This window comes from Ruditapes philippinarum, unplaced genomic scaffold (genome assembly GCF_026571515.1).
Source record: "Ruditapes philippinarum isolate M1 unplaced genomic scaffold, ASM2657151v2 ctg5868_1_1_1_1, whole genome shotgun sequence".
NCBI classification, from domain to species: domain Eukaryota; kingdom Metazoa; phylum Mollusca; class Bivalvia; order Venerida; family Veneridae; genus Ruditapes; species Ruditapes philippinarum.
The window spans coordinates 12,507-36,486 of NW_026860745.1; the positions used below are offsets into that span (position 1 = coordinate 12,507).

Consider the following 23,980-nt stretch of genomic DNA (forward strand, 5'->3'; position numbering starts at 1 on the left):
ATTATGATATAAGTACAGACATACTGTAACTTGGAATGCTCGTATAAAAGAACAAGAAGAAGAAAAAAATTCTAAACTGATCAATTAACACGTATCTCATCAGCACTAATACATAAAACTGTTTTGTCACGGTTGCTTTTAAATATAGCAAAATAATAAATCTGTATACAAGAACAAGTTGATAATGCATAAAACAGGATATTGAAATATACACAACACAATACTATCCATCTGCTGAGTTGAACTATAACTACAAAGCATAAGCATTTAACTACTTCTTAATCAAGTGTAACGTTAATAATAACGTAATATAATTTCATTCAAAAATCAATTTTCTTAATTGTTTATAAACATGAAGTTTTGTCACATAAAGCTCTAACATCTAAGCTAAGTACATGTATTCAATCATTATAAACACGTGATAAGTGCTCATAATAAAAGTGTAGAGGAACAATTAACAAAATTGGTATTTTAAAGACATTTTCTTAGCCTCAATGCCTAGGTCTTCTAGATTCCAAACAGAATAATTGTCTTCTAAAAGTAATCCAGGATATATATCATCATCAACTCCGAAAGAATATTTTCTAAATATATCCATATTGCTCATCTGTGTCTGTTATCCACAACACGACCTTCTCAATATAATTAGACATTATATACAAGCTTCCGTACATTTCACATAGTTAACGATGAAAAAAAAACACTTTATAACAGTCAATATTTTTTTAATCGAAACACAAAACCGAATAAGATTCATAAGATCAAAATTAGGTTAGAATCAAGAATAAGAATCGCATATAGCATTTTGATTAGATACTTCTTAGCCGAGAATTCCTGCTCATTTTTGATGTTGTTCTTGTTGTCGTTGTTTGTTGGTTCCATCAATGTTTCCAACTTTTTTAAACTATACGTCATTGTGTAAAGCTTCAAAAAAATTAAATCGCAAATATAATGATTATAAATGTGTATGTTTCAATTATGCGGTATAAGCATGTTAATGAAAACACGCTGTGTTGATATCCATTTATGTCACAACAGTTTTTAATCCATGATATATATATGATAAAAAAAGTATTATAATGTCATGAACGGATGTCACGAAATGGTCTTTTCAAAACATCACACATCTTTTTCTTCTTCTTCTCCTTGGAGAAAACGCTGGAAAAAATAGACTGAACCAATCAGTCTCTAATTAAATTAAGTATAAATTTGAATTAAATTAAATTGAATATTTCAGATATATTACCACCTACTTATCAATTAATTCCTTATCCTTTTTTCGGAATTCCCTATCACAGATCTTAATCACAGATCTTAATCACAGATTATCATTATCATCATCATATTATTATTATCATTATTATTATTATTATTATTATTGAGAATAGACATATTCTACTTTCAAGTATCTGCTTTGCTTTGTCACTTATAGAGAATAAAAAAGCAAGTACTTGTATTTTTCAATAGTTATAGAACAAATGCTATTCAGATATTAAATTTCATATCATTTATACTGGCGTAAAGAGACACATACTTGCATCTCAAACGACGTGTTTAAAGTACCACCATTCTGCATCTCTAGCGGCCCATGGTAAATATTGACACTTCCAGCCTGTTCAATAATGGTCTTGTTTTTCGTTTTCTTGAAGCTTGTCTGGTTGGTGATTTTACTACCAAACATAACAAATTTGTGTTAAACACATAATTTTGTAATAACTCTATCTTATTTGACATGGTATGTGCCGAAGTTTTAGCAAGAGAACAATATGTATTTAATCAAAACATTTTAACAAGTAATGACGAAATGGATCAAAGATAGGTTTTTTATGTTTCCAAAATAAAAAGAGGGTTATGAATAAGGGAACCAAAATAAAATATAACTAATAATCTTCTAACTGAAAGCACACTCATGGTATGTCCAGTAAATTTTTAAATATTATTATTATTATATGCCAAGCTTCTTAAGCACTTTTTCATGCACATTGGCACGTTCAAAAGTACTGTTCAGTATAACCAAATATATGATACAATATTTAAAAAACAAATTAAAACATCAATATTGCTCAAATCACGAATTCAAAACAAAAGTGGTTTCAAAAGTTTAAAAGGCCCACATAAATAATAAAATACAGGTAAGACTTGAGAATTGTTAGCGAACCTAAAATATAATCAGTCCAAATAAAAACTCTTAAATAAGTGAGTTTTAAGTGCTCTCTTAAACACTGTTAGAGTTTCACAGCTTTAAAGTGTTCTAGGTAGGATATTCCAGAGTTAAGGGGCTGTCGTCATAGCACGATCACCATAAGTCTACTACGCGGTACAACAAGTGCTAAGCAACCATTCTGAGACCTAAGTTTTCTGGATGGGATACAAATGTCTAGCATGTTTCGTATGTACGTATGTGCCTGTCCATGAAGCGCCTTAAACACATATGTAAGGAGTTTTTGTACTCGACTCTGATGTGCACATGTAGTTCAAATAATCCTAACGTAAACGAAAATCAGTTGGTCAAAATCACCAGTCGTTTTTTTTTACCCTTTTTAATAGTCTTTGCAAAGACCATACGCTGAGAAACTCAACTCTTGTCAAGCACCATGCTATGTTTTTTTTTTTCGGTTTAGAGACAGTTTGATGAAATTTAAATCAGTTTAAAAACGAGCAAATACATTTTTAACAGACGACATTTTTCAGGCATACAAAGAAGTAAGTAATGACCAAAAACATTTTCCTACCTTCTGTTTTGCTTGTGTTGAAGAAAAGAGATCACTAAACCAGTTACCATAACAATAAGCACAACAACTCCGATTAAAACTGAAAATATTTTATACACATTATATACGTAATCATGAATTTTTGTTAAAGATGTTTCCAACAGTTTTTTTGCTCTATTTAAATAGAAAAATGAAGGAAAATGAAAACTTGTGGAAAGAATTTTCTAAAACTTTGCACGAAAAAAGAGAATTAATTACTTCATTCCCTGTCATGATAGACATTTGCTGAATTATATGAAATTATTTGTTACATTTAAGACATTTCTGTAATAATGCAAAAGTAAAAAAGCCTATTTGCTAGGTTAATGTTTTCTTCCTTTCCTATGTAAAAATACTATAGGAAATTTCTTTAAATGTTCATACGTGAATTCTGCTTTAATAAATAATAAACGTTTGTTTAATTAGGCCTATATGATTTGATTCTTAACAATGTCAACGACCAGACAAAATCAGTTTTGCTATAACTTTTATATCACATCCGTTGAATAAATTACTCTAAACAGCCTTATGAGTACTCAAAAGTAATCATTTTATAAGTTGCCGGTGTATTACTTTTCAAAAATAATCTGGTTCAAGTAATTTCATTGTCCTACACTGCGATTAAAAAAACTTTATTCTTTACCTGCAATAACAAATGTCTGTAAAGTTGTTGTAACGGGTCCTTTCTCGTCATTTGGTTTATGATTTCCTCTCTGCAACAGCAACATTTTCATTGATTATGTTTTTTTAAAAAATCTAACAAGATGTAATGCTGCTGTTGAATTTAGAATATATTATATATTCATTGATTGTTTTATGTCAAAGTAGGCTTATGCATTATTTGATTGGGTTACATTTCTTTCAAAAATCAATGTCTGTTATTTTAACATTTTTGTTAAAAAGTATGATTCAATTTAATATAATTCAAAAAAAATATGAATATGATAAAACTTGCTAAGCGAATTTGAAATTGTAAACCTCGACATACAGATAGAGACAATAGAAAGCAAAATGTATATGAAGTAAAAGAGATCATGTTTAATAATATACCCAAACAGAAGTATAAATATCAAGACAAATAACAGGTGCAAAAAGTAAAAGTATTTTACATTAAACATTGAAAGGGTTAACTGAAACATTGAAAGGGTTAACTGAAGTCCGAAAATGAGGTACAAGATATATGATAGAGGTGATAAAAAAGAAAATGTGGTGGTAAGTAAATAAAAATATATTAATGATACCCTTTAATGAGAAGGTCAGTGTTGAACCTGTTGATTGATTAAAAAAAATACTAAATATTTGATTTTATTTGATCCTAAAAACAACAATATATGCTTAGGTGACATTATTTGTACAGTTCATTGTCATTTCTTAAAAGCAGCGATGTTGTGAGGTGCAATTATTAACATTGTTAACGTTTGAAATTAAAAAGAAGCTTTATCACTTGTTGAAAATAGGATTTTGCATTAAATTTGTAATCGTTGTTGCTTTAATGTACAGTCTTAGTGTTTAAGTTCCCTCCGGTCGTTAAATAAAGAGTTAATTATTATTATTATTATTAGTAGTAGTAGTAGTAGTAGTAGTAGTAGTAGTAGTAGTACTACTACTACTACTACTACTACATGTATAAAAATATCGCACATGCAAATCATATACTTACACAGCTTGATTCTTATTTAAATAAGACAAATTAAAACAGTATGGTTTTCCTATATAGCAATTAATTAAAGTAATTTTACTTAAAAAAATATAAACAAAGTATATCTTTCAGGAAATATCTTACTATCTACTTGGCCATCTGTTAAATTTCGTGTGTAAATAAGTAAACATAAATAATTAAAAAAAACTTGTTATAGACAAACTTTCCTCCTTTGTACATAATAATTATTTACTTGTGTTAAATTCTGATTTACCTCAGTTGGTATGGTATTTTCGATTGGCCCCGTGGTTGAAGAATCCGTCTTGCTAGTTTTTTGCTGGTATGCTATAATTGTATTTTAAATAATAAATATTCTAGACAAGTGACCAATCACATGTAATAAAACAAAATACTAACATTTTACAATACATACATTTTTGTGCTCCGATAAAACGGACCTTTCCAATTTTAAACATTTAACTGCCTCTTTTCTATTCAATGATTATCATTTTGTCACTTAGTGACAATGTATTATCCAAGTGTAGCTGTTGGCTATATTCTCAGAAAGCTCGCATGTAAATGTAAACATTAATAAGGTCCATTAATGAATCAATTTGTTCGAGGATGATTGTGTGGCTAATAAAAACTTAGAATACATTCTAATCGAAATATAACATATAAAACTGATAACATTAATGTTTTAAACAAATAAACAATATAAGCATATAGATAAATTATAAAATACCTTTTTCACTAGAAAATTCACTCTGTGTGATTACATCGGTTCCATTCCTTTAATATTAAGCATACATTTTTTTTTCATCGTACATATTATATACTCGAACACTTTAGGGAATTTTAAATGTTAATCACATTGAACGGTAGTTATGTTTCTGGAATTAAATCTAAATAGTTCTTTTGTCTTTTTGTCTAAAACGAATTACGTTTATTAAATCATCCTTCTCATTAAACTCGATTTATATATATAAATTAAAAAGCTTTATAGTTCCAAGCTATATTTTGAATTTACTACTGACATTTGAATAAAGTAAACTATATCGAATAGGATATAGATTTAACTTACCAACTTTTTGTGCACTTGAATCCGTCATGGGCATCTCGTTCAAGGCCTTTCATGCAAGAACCAATACATGTACTGTCTGTAATAAAAATTTAATGATGTTTTGCTAGTTCATATTGTTTAGAATATTTTTAAATTTACTAATATTGACAAGAAATAATGACAGATTAAAATCAATATAAAACGTGACAATACTTACTTGGAAGCGGATATTCTCCATTAGAACATGGGTTGATATCGGAAACGCTAGTACAGAAAAAAGGATAGTGCACAAAATGATTATCATATGCAAGTAGAAATTTCCCATCCATGTTGTAAAAACCTTTCTCAAAATCGCAATAGATCCAAGTTGGTGATATATTGTCACCAACAGAATATAAGGCAAATTGTTCCGGCAGATCTTGCAAATCCCAATGTTTATTCAAGCACGAGACATAACAATTTGATTCTATTGGCTGGTATCTCCCACGTGGGCATTTTTCCTCAGTCACATGAACTACATCGGTATCATTATCAAGCCATGCATTCCTTCTATAACCTGTAAGATAACAATAAACCTTATAAATAGACAAAGATAACAATATGGTGAACTATCTTTTTATCAAATATGAAAGTGTTAAATCGAATCCAATAGAAATTCATAATCATTAAACGATATCTTTATAAAACATTCACGATGAGACAATGTGTATACTTTTCGACCTTTGTTTCGATTATTTTATTTCTATTTACTTAACCCTTAAAGAGATTTTACCTTTTGGACAAGTAAGGTTTTTCGGAGAGCATATATGAAGCATTCCTCCACCTTCGCCGTCGACACAAGTAGGTTGAGAATTATTATCACAAAGGTCCTCAAAACGGCAAAAATCGATGTAAGTTTTTCGTGATATTTCGTTCTTGTGGCATGACTCTGATCTTATCAAGTCCCTGTAGTTGCATTGTGAGGTTAATAGAAGTCGGTATTCTTCCAAGCGTTGGGATTTCGGGTCATTATTTATAGCGGCAGGCGATGCCGGACATAGTCCACTCACTATCAACAGCAGCAATAAGATCGCCTGTTAAATATTAAAAATAAGATACACATTGATATTGTCATTTTGAGCATTCATCATCATAATGATAATTTTGTCAATTTTATACTTCTGAAATATTGGTCCATTACAAAAGAAATATCAAAATGAAAACTTGGAAACTTTTAACATCGCAAAATTGAAAAATGATCCGGTTTCGATTTGATAGAGCTTGTTCAATGAGGGCAGTGGTATTGTATTACTTCCGTCCATGCCCCTGGCGTAGGCTAAAATGCATTTTTGATTTGAGAAATGTATAATGCAAACATGATTGGATTTTTTTAGACATTTACCTTTCTAGATGTTTCTATTTTCAGACAGCTACCGAATATAATGGCAAAACTTATGCAATCCTGTTCTTTTTCACAAGTTTCATAATATGCTTCTCCCTTGCTGTTTGCAATAAATCTGCTTCTTTGTTTAACTTGACCATGTTGTCTCTTTGAAGTCTTGGTGATATAGACAGCAGTGTATAGGTATAAAACGATACAATGAACCTTGAGTTTGATACTAACAGGTTGTCCTTAAAATTCAGTGTATTTAGCATAAGCATATTCGTAATTATAGTGATATGTAAAACACATTTACTAGTAGCCATAAACAGAGACAAAGAGGCTATTCCACGAAAAGAACGGCCTACCATTGATTGACATTTGCATACACAATTCTTTATACCAACAAAAATATTATACATTGTATTATTAAACATCACTAGACATGTGAACAACATATTTTTTGTTTCAAAGATTTTATTGACAAGTATCCATAATGCTGTTTAAGCTCAATTAAGATTACCTTGAGCATTGACTGTTTTCCCATCTCTCCAGTGCTCAAGTTGCTTGTCTTTTCTGAGTTAAAACTGTGTTCGGATTTTCTTTTGTCATTTTTAACATTATCCATAGAACATGATTCTTTCATTTCAAACTGAAATCTCTCCTTTTCACCATCCACAGGCTCAGTTTTGATATGCAAGTTTGCATTGACCTGCAAAAGTGTGTACAGCTTCACAAACTTTTATAGGATTTATATTTGACTTAAACTTTATCAGTATATCGGTATATTTGAATGATCTGTATGGTCAAAATAATTTTTTAAAACTTACTTTTGAAACTTACTTTTTCGTTTTTGTTTTAACTTGTATAAACCATGTATTTTATGATAAAAACTGAGTATTTCTTAAAAATTCTAAAACCAGTACCTTAAAAAACTAACAATAATAACCTTATCACTATGCCTTGTCGCCAACGGTTTGGTTCCGACAGGAGTATTTTCATTTGGTGTTGAATTGTTTTTACCATCTTGACTTTCTTTGTTTTCAACTGAACCTTCATCACTCTTTATACCATTCCATTGGCACAGATCTTTGACTGATAAGAAGTCATCTATAGTTTAAAAGGGAAATGATATTGAAATGCTTCCTTGTATTTGTTCATTTAAATCATCCATCCATATCATATCATGTCATTACATTTAGAAAGAATATCCTTTACATTATTAATCGAATACATGGTAAGAAAGGCTGATATAATGTTCTTGACATCATATATTAAAAGTTGCTACCGTTACATTTGTTCAAGCTCTTGACCAATTTTAATAAAATAGTGCTTTAATTTCTTATTAACTTTATATACACAAGTACATGTATATGTTTGTCGCCCACATTTGTCGAGGTTTATTTTGTTTTATTATTCAACTGTTAGCAAATGAAAACATGACATACCGTTAGATTTGGAAGGACAAAATATTGTTAAACTAATAATGTTATGTCATTTTTTTTTAATGTTTACGTATATTGACGGTTTATTTAATAAACCCGTAGACTGCTGGCGACAAAGAATTGTCAATTTCATTTAAGATATTTTATCGTTGTAATGGTTATTCAATAAGCTCATATTCCCCCTTTGTTTTTCTCATAACCTTTTATCTTTTATTCAAACATTTCAAATATTCTTTATTGACTGACTTTCCAAAATCTTAAGTACCTTCATATTTTTTTGTATAATTTTCATCCTTTTTTCCAACACTTATATTTTTCTCATGCATAGTGCCATTCTGCACAGTTTTCTCTTCTACCTCGAAGGACCAGTGAACATTTTTAGCCGAGAAAAAAGTCAATCCGCTATTATTCACCAGAAAAGAATCAACCTAAATATGTAATAAAATGTGATCGAACTAGTGTTTTACATAAAACTTTAAGACAAACTTTAAATGTTTAACACAGACAGTGAAGTCCACAACAATATGTATAAGTTTGTTAAACAATATTTATTTCCTATCACAGACATGTACAGTTAACATTAGATATCAAATTATTAATATACATACAAGTATACAGATATAGCAAATATAATATTTTGTACAAATAAATGATTGTTAGCATGTCAAAAAGTTTTTTTTAGTTTAAGAAGACATTCCCCTGATCTAGGTAGAACAACTAACTTTCCGTAGGGAAAGTGACTAGCTTCCTCACGTTACAGAAATCGAAGTTCCTGTCAAAATTCGAATCAACAGTGGTGATCAAGGGGCAAGTGGTTTGAAACCACTCAACCATAGATTTCCACTTTCGATTCTAACATGCATTTTCTGAATGTATACCTATAGATCAACATATTTTGTGCAACACTATAAGTAAGAGCTGTTACAAGAGACTACAGAAAAATCAAATACGACATATATTTCTTTTCTGTATAAGTATCAAGAACGTTTGCACCACATAACATGTATATGAGCAATTTTTAAGAAAGCTAGGGTGAAAATATTACTTCAATGTTTTACCATTTTAGGGATGTTTGTCTTTGCGTAGTTTTTTTACCCATGTTGACCTATATTCGAACTTGATGTAGAAGTTCTCAAAACAACCATTCTGACCAATCCCCAGCATATTTGGACCGAAACATAGCTTCCAGAGTTCCAACAAGGCTTTAACATATATGTGTTGTGTGATCTAGTATTTACTCCCACGTAACCCATATTCAAACTTTGATTAGAAATTATCAAAACAAATTGTCTGACAATTTTCCAGGATATTTGCATCTAAACAGTAGCCACTAGAGTGTTTTCTATTTCCATGATTGTTTCTGTTTTTTTGGCTCCAGTGAGTTTTCATTCAAGATGACCCATCAGAGAAATAACTTGGACAAACATATTAACCAAGTTTGGTGACAATTAAGGCAAAAATGTGACCACTAGAGTGTTAACGGACTACTTGTAGACGGACAATAGATGACCCTAAAAGCTCACCCTTGGTCAGATCTGGTGAGCTAAAACGTAAATATCATATTTAGTGTCAAAGAAGTTTTTCTTAGAAATCCAAGTTCAAAATGAAGATGATTCTGTGAATACAGGTGCTAGACTTATAAATCTAATCAAATATGAGGTAGGTGTTCATAACAAATATTAAACTGGATGTTTAAAGTTAATCCCTAACGAAATTTAGAAGTTGCAAAAAAATAAGGAAACTTTAAGCTGAAAGAGCAGGTTATTCGATAAAAAATATTTATATTTAGTTATATAGTTACAGTTTAATGTTAAATTATATACCTCTTCATTATTATATTGGCGTTGATATAAAATATAATTTTTTAGTTTGAGGTTAGTCCTTTCAGAAATAAAAAAAGTCAAGAGTAAACAACTATTTTAAGAAAATAAGAGTTTTAGAGGGGCATTATTCTAGAAATAGTCATGCTAGAGTTATGAATCTTATTGCACATGATATGGGGGGTAATAAAACAAATATTTGAAGAAAAAACAAAGTCAAATCTATAAATAGTCTAGATCTACAGTTATGAATCTTGTTACACATTGATGATAATAAGAAACTGTTAAAGAAATAAAGAAGTTAAAATAAAAACTTACATCTCTAAAGGTTAATTTCTAAGGAATAATTCTAAAAATATTGGTGCTAGAGTTATGAAACATATGATGTGGCATAGATTTAAAGTTTGAAGTAGATCACATTTGGTATGAAGAAGTCCAAGTAAAGATTATCATTCTTAAGGAAAATTCTAAGTTTAATGGGGTGGGTGATAATTATGAACATATTGGTGCTAGAGTTGTGAACGTTGTTACATATAACGTGGTTGATGATAAAGAACATATATTTAAAGCTTGAAATAAATTACAAAGATGTTACAGTAAAATGTAACTTTTTTAAGGAAATAAGGAAAATTCAAGGGGAAGTAATCCTGAAACTATTTCCTGTAGGGTTATTCACTTATTAACCGTCACATATAATATGGTTGATGAAGGAATATGTATTTGAAATTTGAACCAGATAAATTAAGGAATAAGGAAGCAATGGTAAAAATACTTTTTAATGCACACAAACTTAATGCACACAAACTTAACCAGACATCAGGACGCAGATGAGTATGAAAGCTCTTTATTCATACCTGAAAAGAAACTCAACATACAAATGTGAATGCAACATACCTGCGTGAACTCCAAATGCATTGTTTATATCAAACCTCTTATGACTGCAATAGTAAGAAGAAATGTCTGCAGAATCTGAAATGAAATTATACGTTATTTTACCAGGAAGCTGTATTAGGTTTTTGGTTCATGTCAATAGACATGTGTGGAAATCCATATATTAATTGTTTTCGATGACATTACTAGGTTCTTTCTCTGTACGTCTCAACAACAACAATAAAAGTTACAATTATAATAAATATTTATTTCAAGAAGATTACATATATAAGACATTAATACATGATTAGTGCGTACTAAACAATCACAGCCAAATAAAGACAGCTTAATCATGTGCCTGTTTAGAAGTCATACTCAAAGAGAAGGTGTATACAGATATCCCAACAAAAATGGATAATATGATAAAATTCAAGTTCATTATGCTAAAATGTAGCTTGATAAGCACTTTAAAAACAATTTGTCTGTATGATTAAACTACTATTAAGTTTGATACAATGCATGTATTCTATAAAATATTTAGTGAAATGATGCGAAAATGAAAAGCAGCTGCCGAGTTTTTTGGTGTTCTTCCCTGTTGAATCTTAAGCAAAAATAACAAAACGTGTCGAGCCTATCGTCACAATATGAAACCCCAGTTTAAAAATGTAAACGAAGAGCATCTGATTATGACTTTTCTAGCATTACGCCTTTCACTGCCGTTACAATAATTACCCAGAAAGAAAATGTTCAGTAAATATCTTAAAATCTTAACTAACAATAAATAGTTCTGTCCAATTTGAAAAATTGCCAATCTATTCAAGATATTTAGCAAGGTAAAGGTTCAATTATAATTACTTTAAATATTCGCTAATTAAGTTACAATTAGAACATTTTTTTCAAAAGTATTTAATAAAATTACAATTACATAACCAGTGCAATTAATAATATTTCAACTATAAAAGCCAACTTTATCACTTGTAAATACTTTTTCATAAAGTCGCAAAATGTTAACAAAGTAATATTTTGACTTCTATACATATTGCCACAAAGCTAAAGATGAGAAAGATGGTTCTGGTAATCGGCAAATGTCATAAAATCAAATCATAAAAGTACATCAAAATGAAAAAAGCCTTAAGTTTTATAAATAGAAATAAAAGCATTTATGAGGCATAATTGACCTTTAAAATTATTCATAATAAAATCATACTGAATAAATCATTATCATTGCAAAATTATGAATGTATATTATTTTATATAAAAAAAATCTAATTAAGCAACCATTTGAACCCGCACAATATCTTTAATGTGTGCTATACAAAAAGGACACATAGACAGTGCAGGAATACATAGAGCACAACAGGCCAAGTGGCCACATGGTAATGTAAATAATTATACAGGCAATAGCATCAAAGCATATTTTACAAGTTTTTTGCTTTTCAATTGTTTGTTATTTAATCTGTCCCGGAATCACTACCATCTTATTCCACTTTTTCTTTAATTTCTTCTACAGCTGTAACAAGGTCAACAGCAGATATTGAATTCTAACAAAACAAATTCAAAATCCCCCACCCCCAAGTATAAATCCATCTGCCGAGTGTTTTGGTGTTCGTTCTCTGTTGAATCGTAGGCAAAAATAACAACATTTTTCGATCCTATCGTCACAATATGAAACCCCAGTATAAAAATGTAATCAAAGAGCATCTCATTATGACTTATCTATCATTATCCCTTTCCCCGCCGTTATAATAATTACCCAGAAAGAAAATGTTCAGTAAATATCTTAAAATCTTAACCAACAATGAATGGTTTTGTCCAGATTGAAAAAATTGACAACTGCATTCAAGATATTTAGCAAGATAAAGGTGCAAATAAAATTTCTTTAAATTTCGTTAAATAGAAGTAAAAGCATTTATGAGGCATAGTTGGCCTTTTAAATTATTTATAATAAAATCATACAGAATAAATCATTATCATTGTTAAATTATAAATTTATATTATTTTATATTAAAAGAATGTTCTTAAGCAACAATTGAGTCCGCACAATGCCTTTAATTTGTGCTCTACAAACAGGACACCTAGACAGTGCAGGAATGCATTAAGAACAATATTCTAAGTGGCCACATGGTAATGTAATTATACATGCAATAGCACCAAAGCATATTTTACAAGTTTCTTGCTTTTTCAATTGTTTGTTATTTAATCTGTCCCGGAATCCCTACCATCTTATTCCAGATTTTCTTTAATTTCTTCTACAACAGCTGTAACAAGGTCAACAGCAGATATTTTTCCCAACATATCCTGCTTTATCAAAGATTAAATAGCTGCATATTTAAACAATACCGTCTTGGTACACTCACAACTTCCGCGTTCCTTTTCATAGCAATTGTACGGTGACAACTATATCGTCAGTATCACAGGCACCGTCATCACTACATTATATTCATCACTTTCTTCCGTAATCCAATTAACATATCCTTTTCCTTTACTCTGAATGATATGTCCTCATTAGGCGCTTGCCAAGACGTGTTGTTGCCAAGGGCAATCACCTTATGGCCAATCCTTTATTCCTATCCCGCAATAAAAACATGTTACAGAGTCACACAAGCTCGTATTTGCAAATCAAGCCTCTGATAAAAAATCGTCTTAAGCAACCATTGAGTCCGCACAGTGCTTTTAATTTGTGTTCTTCAAATAGCACACCTAGAAAGTGCAAGAATACATAGAGAACAACATGTCAAGTGACCATACGGCAATGAAATTATACTAGCAATAGCATCAAAGCATAATTTACAAGTTACACCATGGTTGTTTCAATGGACTGTTCTTTAAAATCACCATCTGTCCCGGAATAACTACCATCTTATTCCAGATTTTCTTTAATTTCTTCTACAACAGCTGTAACAAAGATAACAGCAGATATAATCTCAATATATCCTGCTTTATCAAACTTTAAATAGCTGTATTGATGATATCCTCATTTGAACCATACAGTCTTGCTACACTTATAGAATCCTCACTTCTTTTCATAGCCAGTTACAAGTGCTGTGTCAAAATTACTGTCAATATCACAGACACCGTCATCACTATATCATATTCATCACTTTCTTCCGTAATCCAATTAACATATCCTTTTTCTTTACTCTGAATGACATGTCCGCATTAGCGTGTTGTTTCCAAGGACAATCACCTTATGGCCAATCCTTTATCCCTATCCCGCAATATAAACATCTTACAGAGTCACACACTCCCGTATATGTAAACCAAGCCTCCGATCAATTGTCAATGGTCAATTGTCGGTATTACAAATATTGCTGGCCAAGTATCATAAGACGACATTCTAGATGCTATACAAGCGTAATGCCTGTATTTAGGCTTATCAGTTATAATTCCAAGATTTTCACGTTAAGATTTATGTCCTTTCTTTTGAAGCTGTGCATTATTTTTTAAACTTGCAGTATGACCTTCCGAACTATAAGCGTTTCCGAACTCTCGATAAATCAGTTGCCATTCAATGAATATATATATATATAATATATATATATATATATATATATATATATATATATATATATATATATATATATATATATATATATATATATATATATACCCGTTACTATAAACTTTGCAAACTTATGACGTATGTGTACACCCGTTACTATAAACTTTGCAAACTTATGACGTATGTGTACACTTAACAATAGTGAGTCACATATGACACCATTTATTTATACATACACTTTTATATGATTTGTTAAATGTTAATTGTGCAATTATAAAAAACACTATTTTTTATAACGCTCTGAACTTCTAAAAACTTAGGAAAGGGATCCCAAAAAGAAGTGCGCAATATGTAAACGATAATCAACGTTAAACTTTATCTTAATGTACCAGCTATTTTTAAACTTTCGTTTTCCCACAGTTGGTTAAATAAAATTATACATGTATAACGGTTGAGTCTGTTTCTTGACGGTACTGGGAAGTACAATCTAACGTCAGCGCCCCCTATCACCGGACATTATTCAACATGACATGGAAAAAGACATCCGTAGGCAGATGTATTCATACGGTCGTCGCCTTCAACCAATAAATGCTGGTTAGAGCCTTTATTTAAAATCAGATTCAAGTTGGCGCCCTTTGATGGCGTCATTTGGGAATACGTCCGACTTGTTATTGTTTAAGTTCAACTGAATTAACCATAATTAACCATAATAAGCTGAACACTAAATTATGTTTGAGTAACGGTAACTGATGGTTACAACTTGTTTTGCAATCGAGCTTAAATATGTTAAGACCAGAAAAAAAACATTTAATAATTAAAAGATGTACAACTTACATCCCTTGCGTCTTTTACCTTCCGTGAAAGTAGTTTACTTAAGATAATACTCATTGCGTTTTATATAATGGTATGCTATTTGGGGTAAAGATAATTCCGCGTTGATCTATTTTTGTAAAACCCGGAATACCACTCGATTAATAGTTCAATATATGCTAAGTTTAACTACATGTATTACATTTTCTGTACCGTCTTTATGGAACATAAAATCTTAATTTCAATTCAAGCTTTTTCTCTAATAACACATTAAATGTCTAAATTAATAGCATTTTAAGTAGTTGCCGTTTTAAATTTGAGGATTTAAAGTGCATAGTATGTATCCAAATCATCCAAGACCGAGGATAATACCAAGCTCTGGTAATAATATCAGGCTTAAATTCTAGAAATAAGTGACAATAGTGATAATAACTCTACACCTGTGTTTCATTTAATGCCGTTTTTTTTCATTAAAACTGTTCTTGGCAAATTTTAGTTATACAAAACTGCTATCATTGGTTCTTTTAAGTATAGTGAAAACACCAAAGATGGTGAATATTTCGACATAAATTTCCACCTCAGTAGAAGAAAGTTATACTATCTGATCCTTTCTAGTGCCTGGTTTAAACATATTTATTTAAGCTCGATTGCGAAACAAGTTCTTGCAACTTATATTAATCACTTACGAGTCCAGTTCCTGGAACCAACCAGTACTGATGTCATATGAAGAAACATGGTCGTTAGCCTATTAGGGCTCGAACCATGATCTCTGGGTTAAGAGGCAGACACCTTAACCACTCCCCTTCTAGTTCTTATGTTGGCAACAAAGAAAAATACTAAATTTTCGGCTAAGTATACGATATTTAAACTATTCACTATGCTACGACACTGTTATTTTCTTCAGAACCTATCATTATCATCAAGTCCTGGTGATTTGGATACATAACGAGCTTTTTCCTCTTTTACCGGTTTCTTATCTGAACTATTTTATTATCATATCAATAAACATCGTATACTATCAAAACAAGCAAGTAAACAAAGTTTACCTTTAAAATATATTCCTTCCTGGTATATTTAAAGTCACAAGTAAGTTTCATAACTAGAATAAATACATGTTGTACCTGTTTTTGTTTTTATCATTTTATCGTTTAAGTAACAAATGTGTATGTAAATGTTAATTAACGTTCAATTCATATTTATTTGACAGTTTTAAAATACCTTTTAGTCCTATTTTATTCAGCTTTTAATGTTGTTTTATCGACCACTTTTGGTTTCGAGAACGAAATGATGTTATGATTTCTTAGCATATACATGTAAATGAATGTTTTACTCATAAGTGCTTTATGAACAAAATTTAAGTTATGTTTATTGTATTATAATACATAATTACGTTTTATTCTAAATGTGTTATCTAAATGTGAAAATCTAAATTACCAAAAGAATTTATTCTAATAATCCTGTTCCAAAATGGCGTCTGAATATTATCAAACAAGGATGAACATTAGTTTTAACCAATCAAAAAACGTACGTACCAGATCAGCCGATATTTCTTAGCCAATCAAATACGACAATGATCATTACAGAATCTATATATAAGAATTTATTTATAATATTACGTAAGAATATTCGAGTACTATTAAGGCGTTCTTGTGATATGGTATTATATTACGAGATGTAATGTTGTATTATACTGATGAACTGAGCAGTAGTAAACCCAAATCTATTAAATCTTTCTTCTAGTTCCTTGATTATAATATATAAGTCGTAAGAAAGAAATAATTTTTTTTTGGACTAACAAATTTAGGGAGGACATAATGCTACTTATACATGTTATATAGAGGATAATGAATGAGTGAAGGCTAGGTACGGAATTCATTGAACTAGTTTGATAAATTCATTGATGAACCTACACGAATATAATACTATATTCATCACAAACCTTAAGTTTTTTCTGTTGGGTTTTACGTCGAACCAACACAGTAAAGGTCATATTTCGACTTTCGAACTTTACTGATCAAGGAAGACCTCAGGTGCCCTTCTGTGAATTATTTCAGGCACGAACGTGCACCTGAGCAGAGTCACCGACTAGACAGCTTTCTCACCTGAAAAAAATCAAGTCCCTGTCGGGATTTGAACCCACAGCGGTGAGAGGCAAGTGATTTGACATACCCAAAAAGACTATTTTAGAATGAATCATTTTTCAATGACGTGCCTATGGTGTAACGCTTAAAGTTAGCGCGCCTTTACACTATGTTTGTATTACGCAAATGAGCCTCAAAATATATTCAGGACCGTGCAAAACCATTTTACAGAGTCGCAACAGCGTTACCGGTATGTGATAAAAATGTATAATACATGTATGTGTCATTCGCTGAAATAACAATAATACACAATATACTTTTATCTTATTTAATATAACACAATGCTGTCGTTTTTCAAATCCTATATACATGTACTTAAAAATATTATTTCATAGACCAGCAACAACGTTCTGGAAGACTAGTTAATACCAGAACATTTCAACAAAATCAGCAATAATAATACCAATACAAGAGGGCCATGATGGCCCTGAGGTCGCTCACCTGTATATAGCCCCCCCCCCCCCCACACCCATAAGAAGATGTTTCATGCTAAACATCTTAGCTCTAGCTCATTGGGCTTTTTAAAAGAAAACTTTTTAAGTTTTTACTATACACATAAAGTTAAAAACAAAGACTCCTGGGGCGGGGCCAGTTTTGACCCCAGGGCTTTTATTTGAACAAACTTTGTAGACACTTACTAGAAGATGTTTCATGCTAAACATCTAAACTCTAGCTATTTGGTTTTTTTCAAAGAAGATTTTAAGTTTTTGCTATACACATATAAGGAAAATCAATGATCCCCCAGACCGGGCCAATTTTGACCCCAGGGCTTTTATTTCAACAAACTTGGTAGACACTCACTAGAAGATGTTTCATGCTTAATATCTAAACTCTAGCTATTTGGGTTTTTTCAAAGAAGATTTTTTAAGTTTTTGCTATACACATATAAGGAAAATCAATGACCCCCGGGGCGGGGCCAATTTTGACCCCAGGGCTTTTATATGAACAAACTTGGTAGACACCTATTAGAACATGATTGATGCTAAATATCTTAGCTCTAGCTCTTTGAGTTCTTTAAAAGAAGATTTTTTAAGTTTTTACTATATGCATATAGGGAAAATCAATGACCCCCTGGGGCGGGGCCAATTTTGACCCCATTGACAACATCTAAGCTCTAGCTCATTGGGCTTTTTAAAGGAAGATTTTTTTAATTTTTTGCTATACACATATAGTTAACAAGAGCTGTCAGTAGGACAGCAACGCTCGACTATTCTTAGTGCTTGATAGTAAAAAAAAATGCTTGATACAGTTACCTCCTCCTGTTTACAGGTTGGGGTCATGATGGTGAACAAGTGTGCAAAGATTCAAAGCCATATGTCAATGGACTTTGAAAATATTTGAACTATTACAAAAACTTTAACATAAATTCTAAGTCGAAAAAGGGGCATAATTCTGTCAAAATGCTTGATAAAGTTACCTCCTCCTGTTTACAGGTTGGGGTCATGATGGTGAACAAGTGTGCAAAGTTTCAAAGCCATATGTCAATGGACTTTGAAAATATTTGAACTATTACAAAAACTTTAACGTAAATTCTAAGTCGAAAAAGGGCCATATTCTGTCAAAATGCTTGATAGAGTTACCTCCTCCTGTTTACAGGTTGGGGTCATTATGTTGAACACGTGTGCAAAGTTTCAAAGCCATATGTCAATGGACTTTGAAAATATTTGAACTATTACAAAAACTTTAACGTAAATTCTAAGTCGAAAAAGGGGCATAATTCTGTCAAAATGCTTGATAGAGTTACCTCCTCCTGTTTACAGGTTTGGGTCATGATGGTGAACAAGTGTGCAAAGTTTCAAAGCCATATGTCAATGGACTTTGAAAATATTTGAACTATTACAAAAACTTTAACGTAAATTCTAAGTCGAAAAAGGGGCATAATTCTGTCCAAATGCTTGATAGAGTTACCTTCTCCTGTCTACAGGTTGGGGTCATGATGGTGAACAAGTGTGCAAAGTTTCAAAGCCATATGTCAATGGACTTTGAAAATATTTGAACTATTACAAAAACTTTAACATAAGTGGTTACGCCGACGCCGACGCTCGGGTGACTGCAATAGCTCTACTTATTCTTATCGAATAGTCGAGCTAAAAACAATGACACCCCTGGGGCGGGGCCAGTTTTGACCCCAGAGCTTTTATTTGAACAAACTTTGTAGACACTTACTAGAAGATGTTTCATGCTGAATATCTAAACTCTAGCTATTTGGGCTTTTTCAAAGAAGAGTTTAAGTTTTTGCTATACACATATAAGGAAAATCAATGACCCCCGGGGCGGGGTCAATTTTGACCCCAGGGCTTTTATTTGAACAAACTTTGTAGACACTCACTAGAAGATGTTTCATGCTTAATATCTAAACTCTAGCTATTTGGGTTTTTTCAAAGAAGATTTTTTTAAGTTTTTGCTATACACATATAAGGAAAATCAATGACCCCCGGGGCAGGGCCAATTTTGACCCCAGGGCTTTTATTTGAACAAACTTGGTAGACACCTATTAGAACATGTTTTATGCTAAATATCTTAGCTCTAGCTCTTTGGGTTCTTTAAAAGAAGAATTTTTAAGTTTTTACTATATGCATATAGGGAAAATCAATGACCCCCTGGGGCGGGGCCAATTTTGACCCCAGGGATTTTATTTGAACAAACTTTGTAGACACTCACTAGAAGATGTTCCATGCCAAATATCTAAGCTCTAGCTCTTAGGGTTTTTTAAAAGAAGATATTTAAAGTTTTTTCTTTCGGTTGCCATGGCAACCAGAGTTCTGCATGGAATTAAATTCTTTGAACAATTTTTAAAGGTGACCACCAAAGGAACATTCCTGTGAAGTTTGGATGAAATTGGCCTAGTGGTTTATGAGGAGATGTCATTTAAAGTAAAAGTTTACGGACGACGGACGGACGACGGACGAAAAGTGATCACAAAAGCTCACCCTGTCACTTTGTGACAGGTGAGCTAAAAACACAATGAAAATAATACATCAAAATCTCAAAAAATGAGCAGCACATTAACATAAGTTCCATTTTTGTAATTTGACTGCTTGGTGGAATGAACACAACTTTTACCTTGTCATAATTTGTGAATGTCTAAGTTAAGATAAAACCATTTCTCTCACTATTTCAGCCAAAAATAAGTGAACAAAAACTGATGGAATGTGCAAAGAATTGTAAAACAAGAGGGCCATGATGGCCCTGAGGTCGCTCACCTGTATATAGGCCCCCCCCACCCCCGGGCCAATTTTTACCCAAGGGCTTTTATTTGTTTATTTGAACAGACTTGGTAGACACCCATAAGAAGATGTTTCATGCTAAACATCTAAGTTCTAGCTCATTGGGTTTTTTAAAAGAAGATTTTTAAAGTTTTTACTATACACATAATTATAGTTAATGACACCCCTGGGGCAGGGCCAGTTTTGACCCCCGGGCTTTTATTTGAACAAACTTTGTAGATATTTACTTAAAGATGTTTCATGCTTAATATCTAAACTCTAGCTATTTGGGTTTTTTCAAAGAAGATTTTTAAGTTTTTGCTATACACACATAAGGAAGATCAATGACCGCCCCCCCCCCCCCGGGCGGGGCAAGTTTTGACCCCAGGGCTTTTATTTGAACATACTTGGTAGACACCCATTAGAACATGTTTCATGCTAAATATCTTAGCTCTAGCTCTTTGAGTTCTTTAAAAGAAGATTTTTTAAGTTTTTACTATATGCATATAGGGAAAATCAATGACCCCCTGGGGCGGGGCCAATTTTGACCCCAGGGCTTTTATTTGAACAAACACGGTAGACACTCATTAGAAGATGTTTCATGCTAAATATCTTAGCTCTAGCTCTTTGGGTTCTTTAAAAGAAGATTTTTTAAGTTTTTACTATATGCATATAGGGAAAATCTATGACCCCCCTAGGGCGGAGTCAATTTTGACCCCAGGGCTTTTATTTGAACAAACTTGGTAGACATTCACTAGAAGATGTTTCATGCCAAATATCTAAGCTCTAGCTCTTATGGTTCTTTAAAAGAAGATTTTTTAAGTTTTTACTATATGCATATAGGGAAAATCAATGACCCCCCGGGCTGGGGCCAATTTTGACCACAGGGCTTTAATTTGAACAAACTTGGTAGACACTCACTAGAAGATGTTTCATGCTTAATATCTTAGCTCTAGCTCTTTGGGTTCTTTAAAAGAAGATTTTTTAAGTTTTTACTATATGCATATAGGGAAAATCAATGACCCCCTGGGGCGGGGCCAATTTTGACCCCAGGGCTTTTATTTGAACAAACTTGGTAGACATTCACTAGAAGATGTTTCATGCCAAATATCTAAGCTCTAGCTCTTATGGTTCTTTAAAAGAAGATTTTTTAAGTTTTTACTATATGCATATAGGGAAAATCAATGACCCCCTGGGGCGGGGCCAATTTTGACCCCAGGGCTTTTATTTGAACAAACTTGGTAGACACTTACTAGAAGATGTTTCATGCCAAATATCTAAGCTCTAGCTCTTAGGGTTGTTTAAAAGAAGATATTTAAAGATTTTTCTTTCGGTTGCCATGGCAACCAGAGTTCTGCATGGAATTAAATTCTTTGAACAATTTTTAAAGGTGACCACCAAAGGAACATTCCTGTGAAGTTTGGATGAAATTGGCTCAGTGGTTTATGAGGAGATGTCATTTAAAGCAAAAGTTTACGGACGGACGGACGACGGACGGACGGACGGACGGGACGGACGGACGCCGGACGAAAAGCGATCACAAAAGCTCACCCTGTCACTTTGTGACAGGTGAGCTAATAAAATAGATGCCTAGTGAATAAGAATCGTAAAACATTAAAATATGGAAATATGTCTTTACAAATAAGCATTAAAATGACTTTTTTAAGTAATAATAGGCCATATCTCAAAAGCTATAAACAGTATAGTCTATGCAAAGCGACCCTCTGGATAGCAGTTACCTCTTTTTTAACGATATAATTCTTCCCAAAGTTAAGATTTCCACAATATTTTACCTCTGTAGGGCAACACCTCTTAACAGCAACCACAATATTTGTCTCTCAAAGGGGTTAGCTTTGCACAGGCTGCACAGTAGGTGGATTATGATGACATTTTTTAAACTATCATTTCTTTATATACACTTTCATAAAGACACAAATCGTGTTTTCGATGGGATCATTTAAACCATAACTAATTTAGTGTAAACAAATTTTAAAAAAACTATGATTGTAAAACAAAAATAAATCAATTTCGACACAGTTTTTATCAATCAAAATAAAGGTTTATCTATAAATGAGCCGCGTCATGACAAAACCAACATAGTGCGTTTGCGACCATCATGGATCCAGACCAGCCTGCGCATCCGCGCAGTCTGATCAGGATCCATGCTGTTCGCTTACCAACTCACTTATGAACTGAAATCATGCAAGCGAGTTTGTAAGTGCAACTCTATTACAAGTAGAGAAACTGATAGCGAACAGCATGGATCCTGATCAGACTGCGTGGATGCGCAGACTGGTCTGGATCCATGCTGGTCGCAAACGCACTATGTTGGTTTTGTCATGACGCGACTCAAATGATTTTAAATAGTTTAAGTGTTTTATTGCGTAGCTCAGATCGCATCATTAACCAACACATTTCATTCTTTTCAATATTATACATGTAGATTAAATAGAGAATTAGATCTAAACATATTAACAAGTAATCTTAAATAAAATACAAAACTAAAAATAATATCTGAAGTTAAAAGAATTCTCAATTAAAAAAACTATAATATCTGAAGTTAAAAGAATTCTTAATTAAAAAAACTATGTGTATTATTACATCCTGTGTATCTTAAAAAACAAATTGTATTAAAATTCAATCCAAAAAATATCTGATATGTAAGACAATTGTTAAAAATACCCATAATATGTCACATCAGTATCTTCTTCTATAGTGCTTCTCATTTTTATTAAATAACAAAAAAAAAATCAGAAACAGCTATCTAAATACATAAAATATTTTTAAACTACAATGGGTCAAGCCCTATTACACAATATATATCTCGTTAAATCTACAGCACCACAACTTGAAGAAATATTCACAGTACAAGTTTTCAATCAGTTCAGTGCAAGATAACCCTGTACATTTTGTAAAATCAATCTAAGAAATTAAAACTTCATGTTCGTAGTCTTTTAGACCTCCTGCAGCTCCTTTAAATGGACTTTTCCAGCTTTAATTCTTGGAAGTGTCCATTATCAATTTAAAGAAAATCATGATGAAAGTAAGCAAGTAAGGTAACAGTATAAGAGTGTGGTCAGACTAGTATATGAATATGCGGGCTGACTTAGCTTTCTATACTGGTGGTTAAAGCTAATTGCTTTTAGTTCCATTAGGTTAAAGGTTAACAGTTTCAAAGTAATCAATGCTTGTCCATTCTACATAATTTTTATATATCATGGCAAGGGTTGAAAATTATGTAGAAAAATTTTGGCATAATTTAATTGCCAGCAATAACTTACAAAAAGAAGACTAAAATATTTAAAATGGTTTGACAAAAACAAATATTTCACTTAGATTTTGAAACAAGTTCATTGTATAATTTTATAATCTTC

The 23,980-nt window shown here is 31.8% G+C and overlaps 1 protein-coding gene across 2 annotated transcripts; it reads right to left on the minus strand.

The window, feature by feature from the left end:
- Positions 1–704: 704 nt before the first annotated feature.
- Positions 705–16,745, minus strand: LOC132713251 (uncharacterized). 2 transcript variants are annotated; one of them, XM_060695754.1, is made up of 15 exons: positions 16,694–16,745; positions 10,972–11,046; positions 8,523–8,685; positions 7,762–7,922; positions 7,336–7,524; positions 6,834–6,989; positions 6,225–6,525; positions 5,670–6,008; positions 5,474–5,549; positions 5,135–5,181; positions 4,664–4,734; positions 3,394–3,463; positions 2,733–2,811; positions 1,535–1,670; positions 705–1,158 (listed from the first exon to the last, which is right to left on the minus strand). In XM_060695754.1, exons 2-15 carry the CDS (start codon positions 10,990–10,992, stop codon positions 1,120–1,122), a joined length of 1,848 nt encoding a protein of 615 aa, XP_060551737.1. In that variant the 5' UTR covers positions 10,993–11,046; positions 16,694–16,745; the 3' UTR covers positions 705–1,119. The 2 variants fall into 2 exon arrangements, 1 of the variants encoding a protein (XP_060551737.1); XR_009623422.1 differs by lacking the exons at positions 705–1,158; positions 1,535–1,670 and adding an exon at positions 3,992–4,018 and having other exon boundaries at positions 2,751–2,811.
- Positions 16,746–23,980: the final 7,235 nt, after the last annotated feature.

Bases quoted from the DNA above. Each gene is read 5' to 3' on its own strand.
- LOC132713251 (XM_060695754.1), bottom strand. From the start codon at position 10,992: ATGCATTTGGAGTTCACGCAG. The intron at 6,990-7,335 runs GTAATCTTAATT...TATATCACCAAG, and splicing joins GAAAACAGTCAATGCTCAAG to ACTTCAAAGAGACAACATGG. The intron at 2,812-3,393 runs GTAAAGAATAAA...AAATATTTTCAG, and splicing joins ACAGACATTTGTTATTGCAG to TTTTAATCGGAGTTGTTGTG.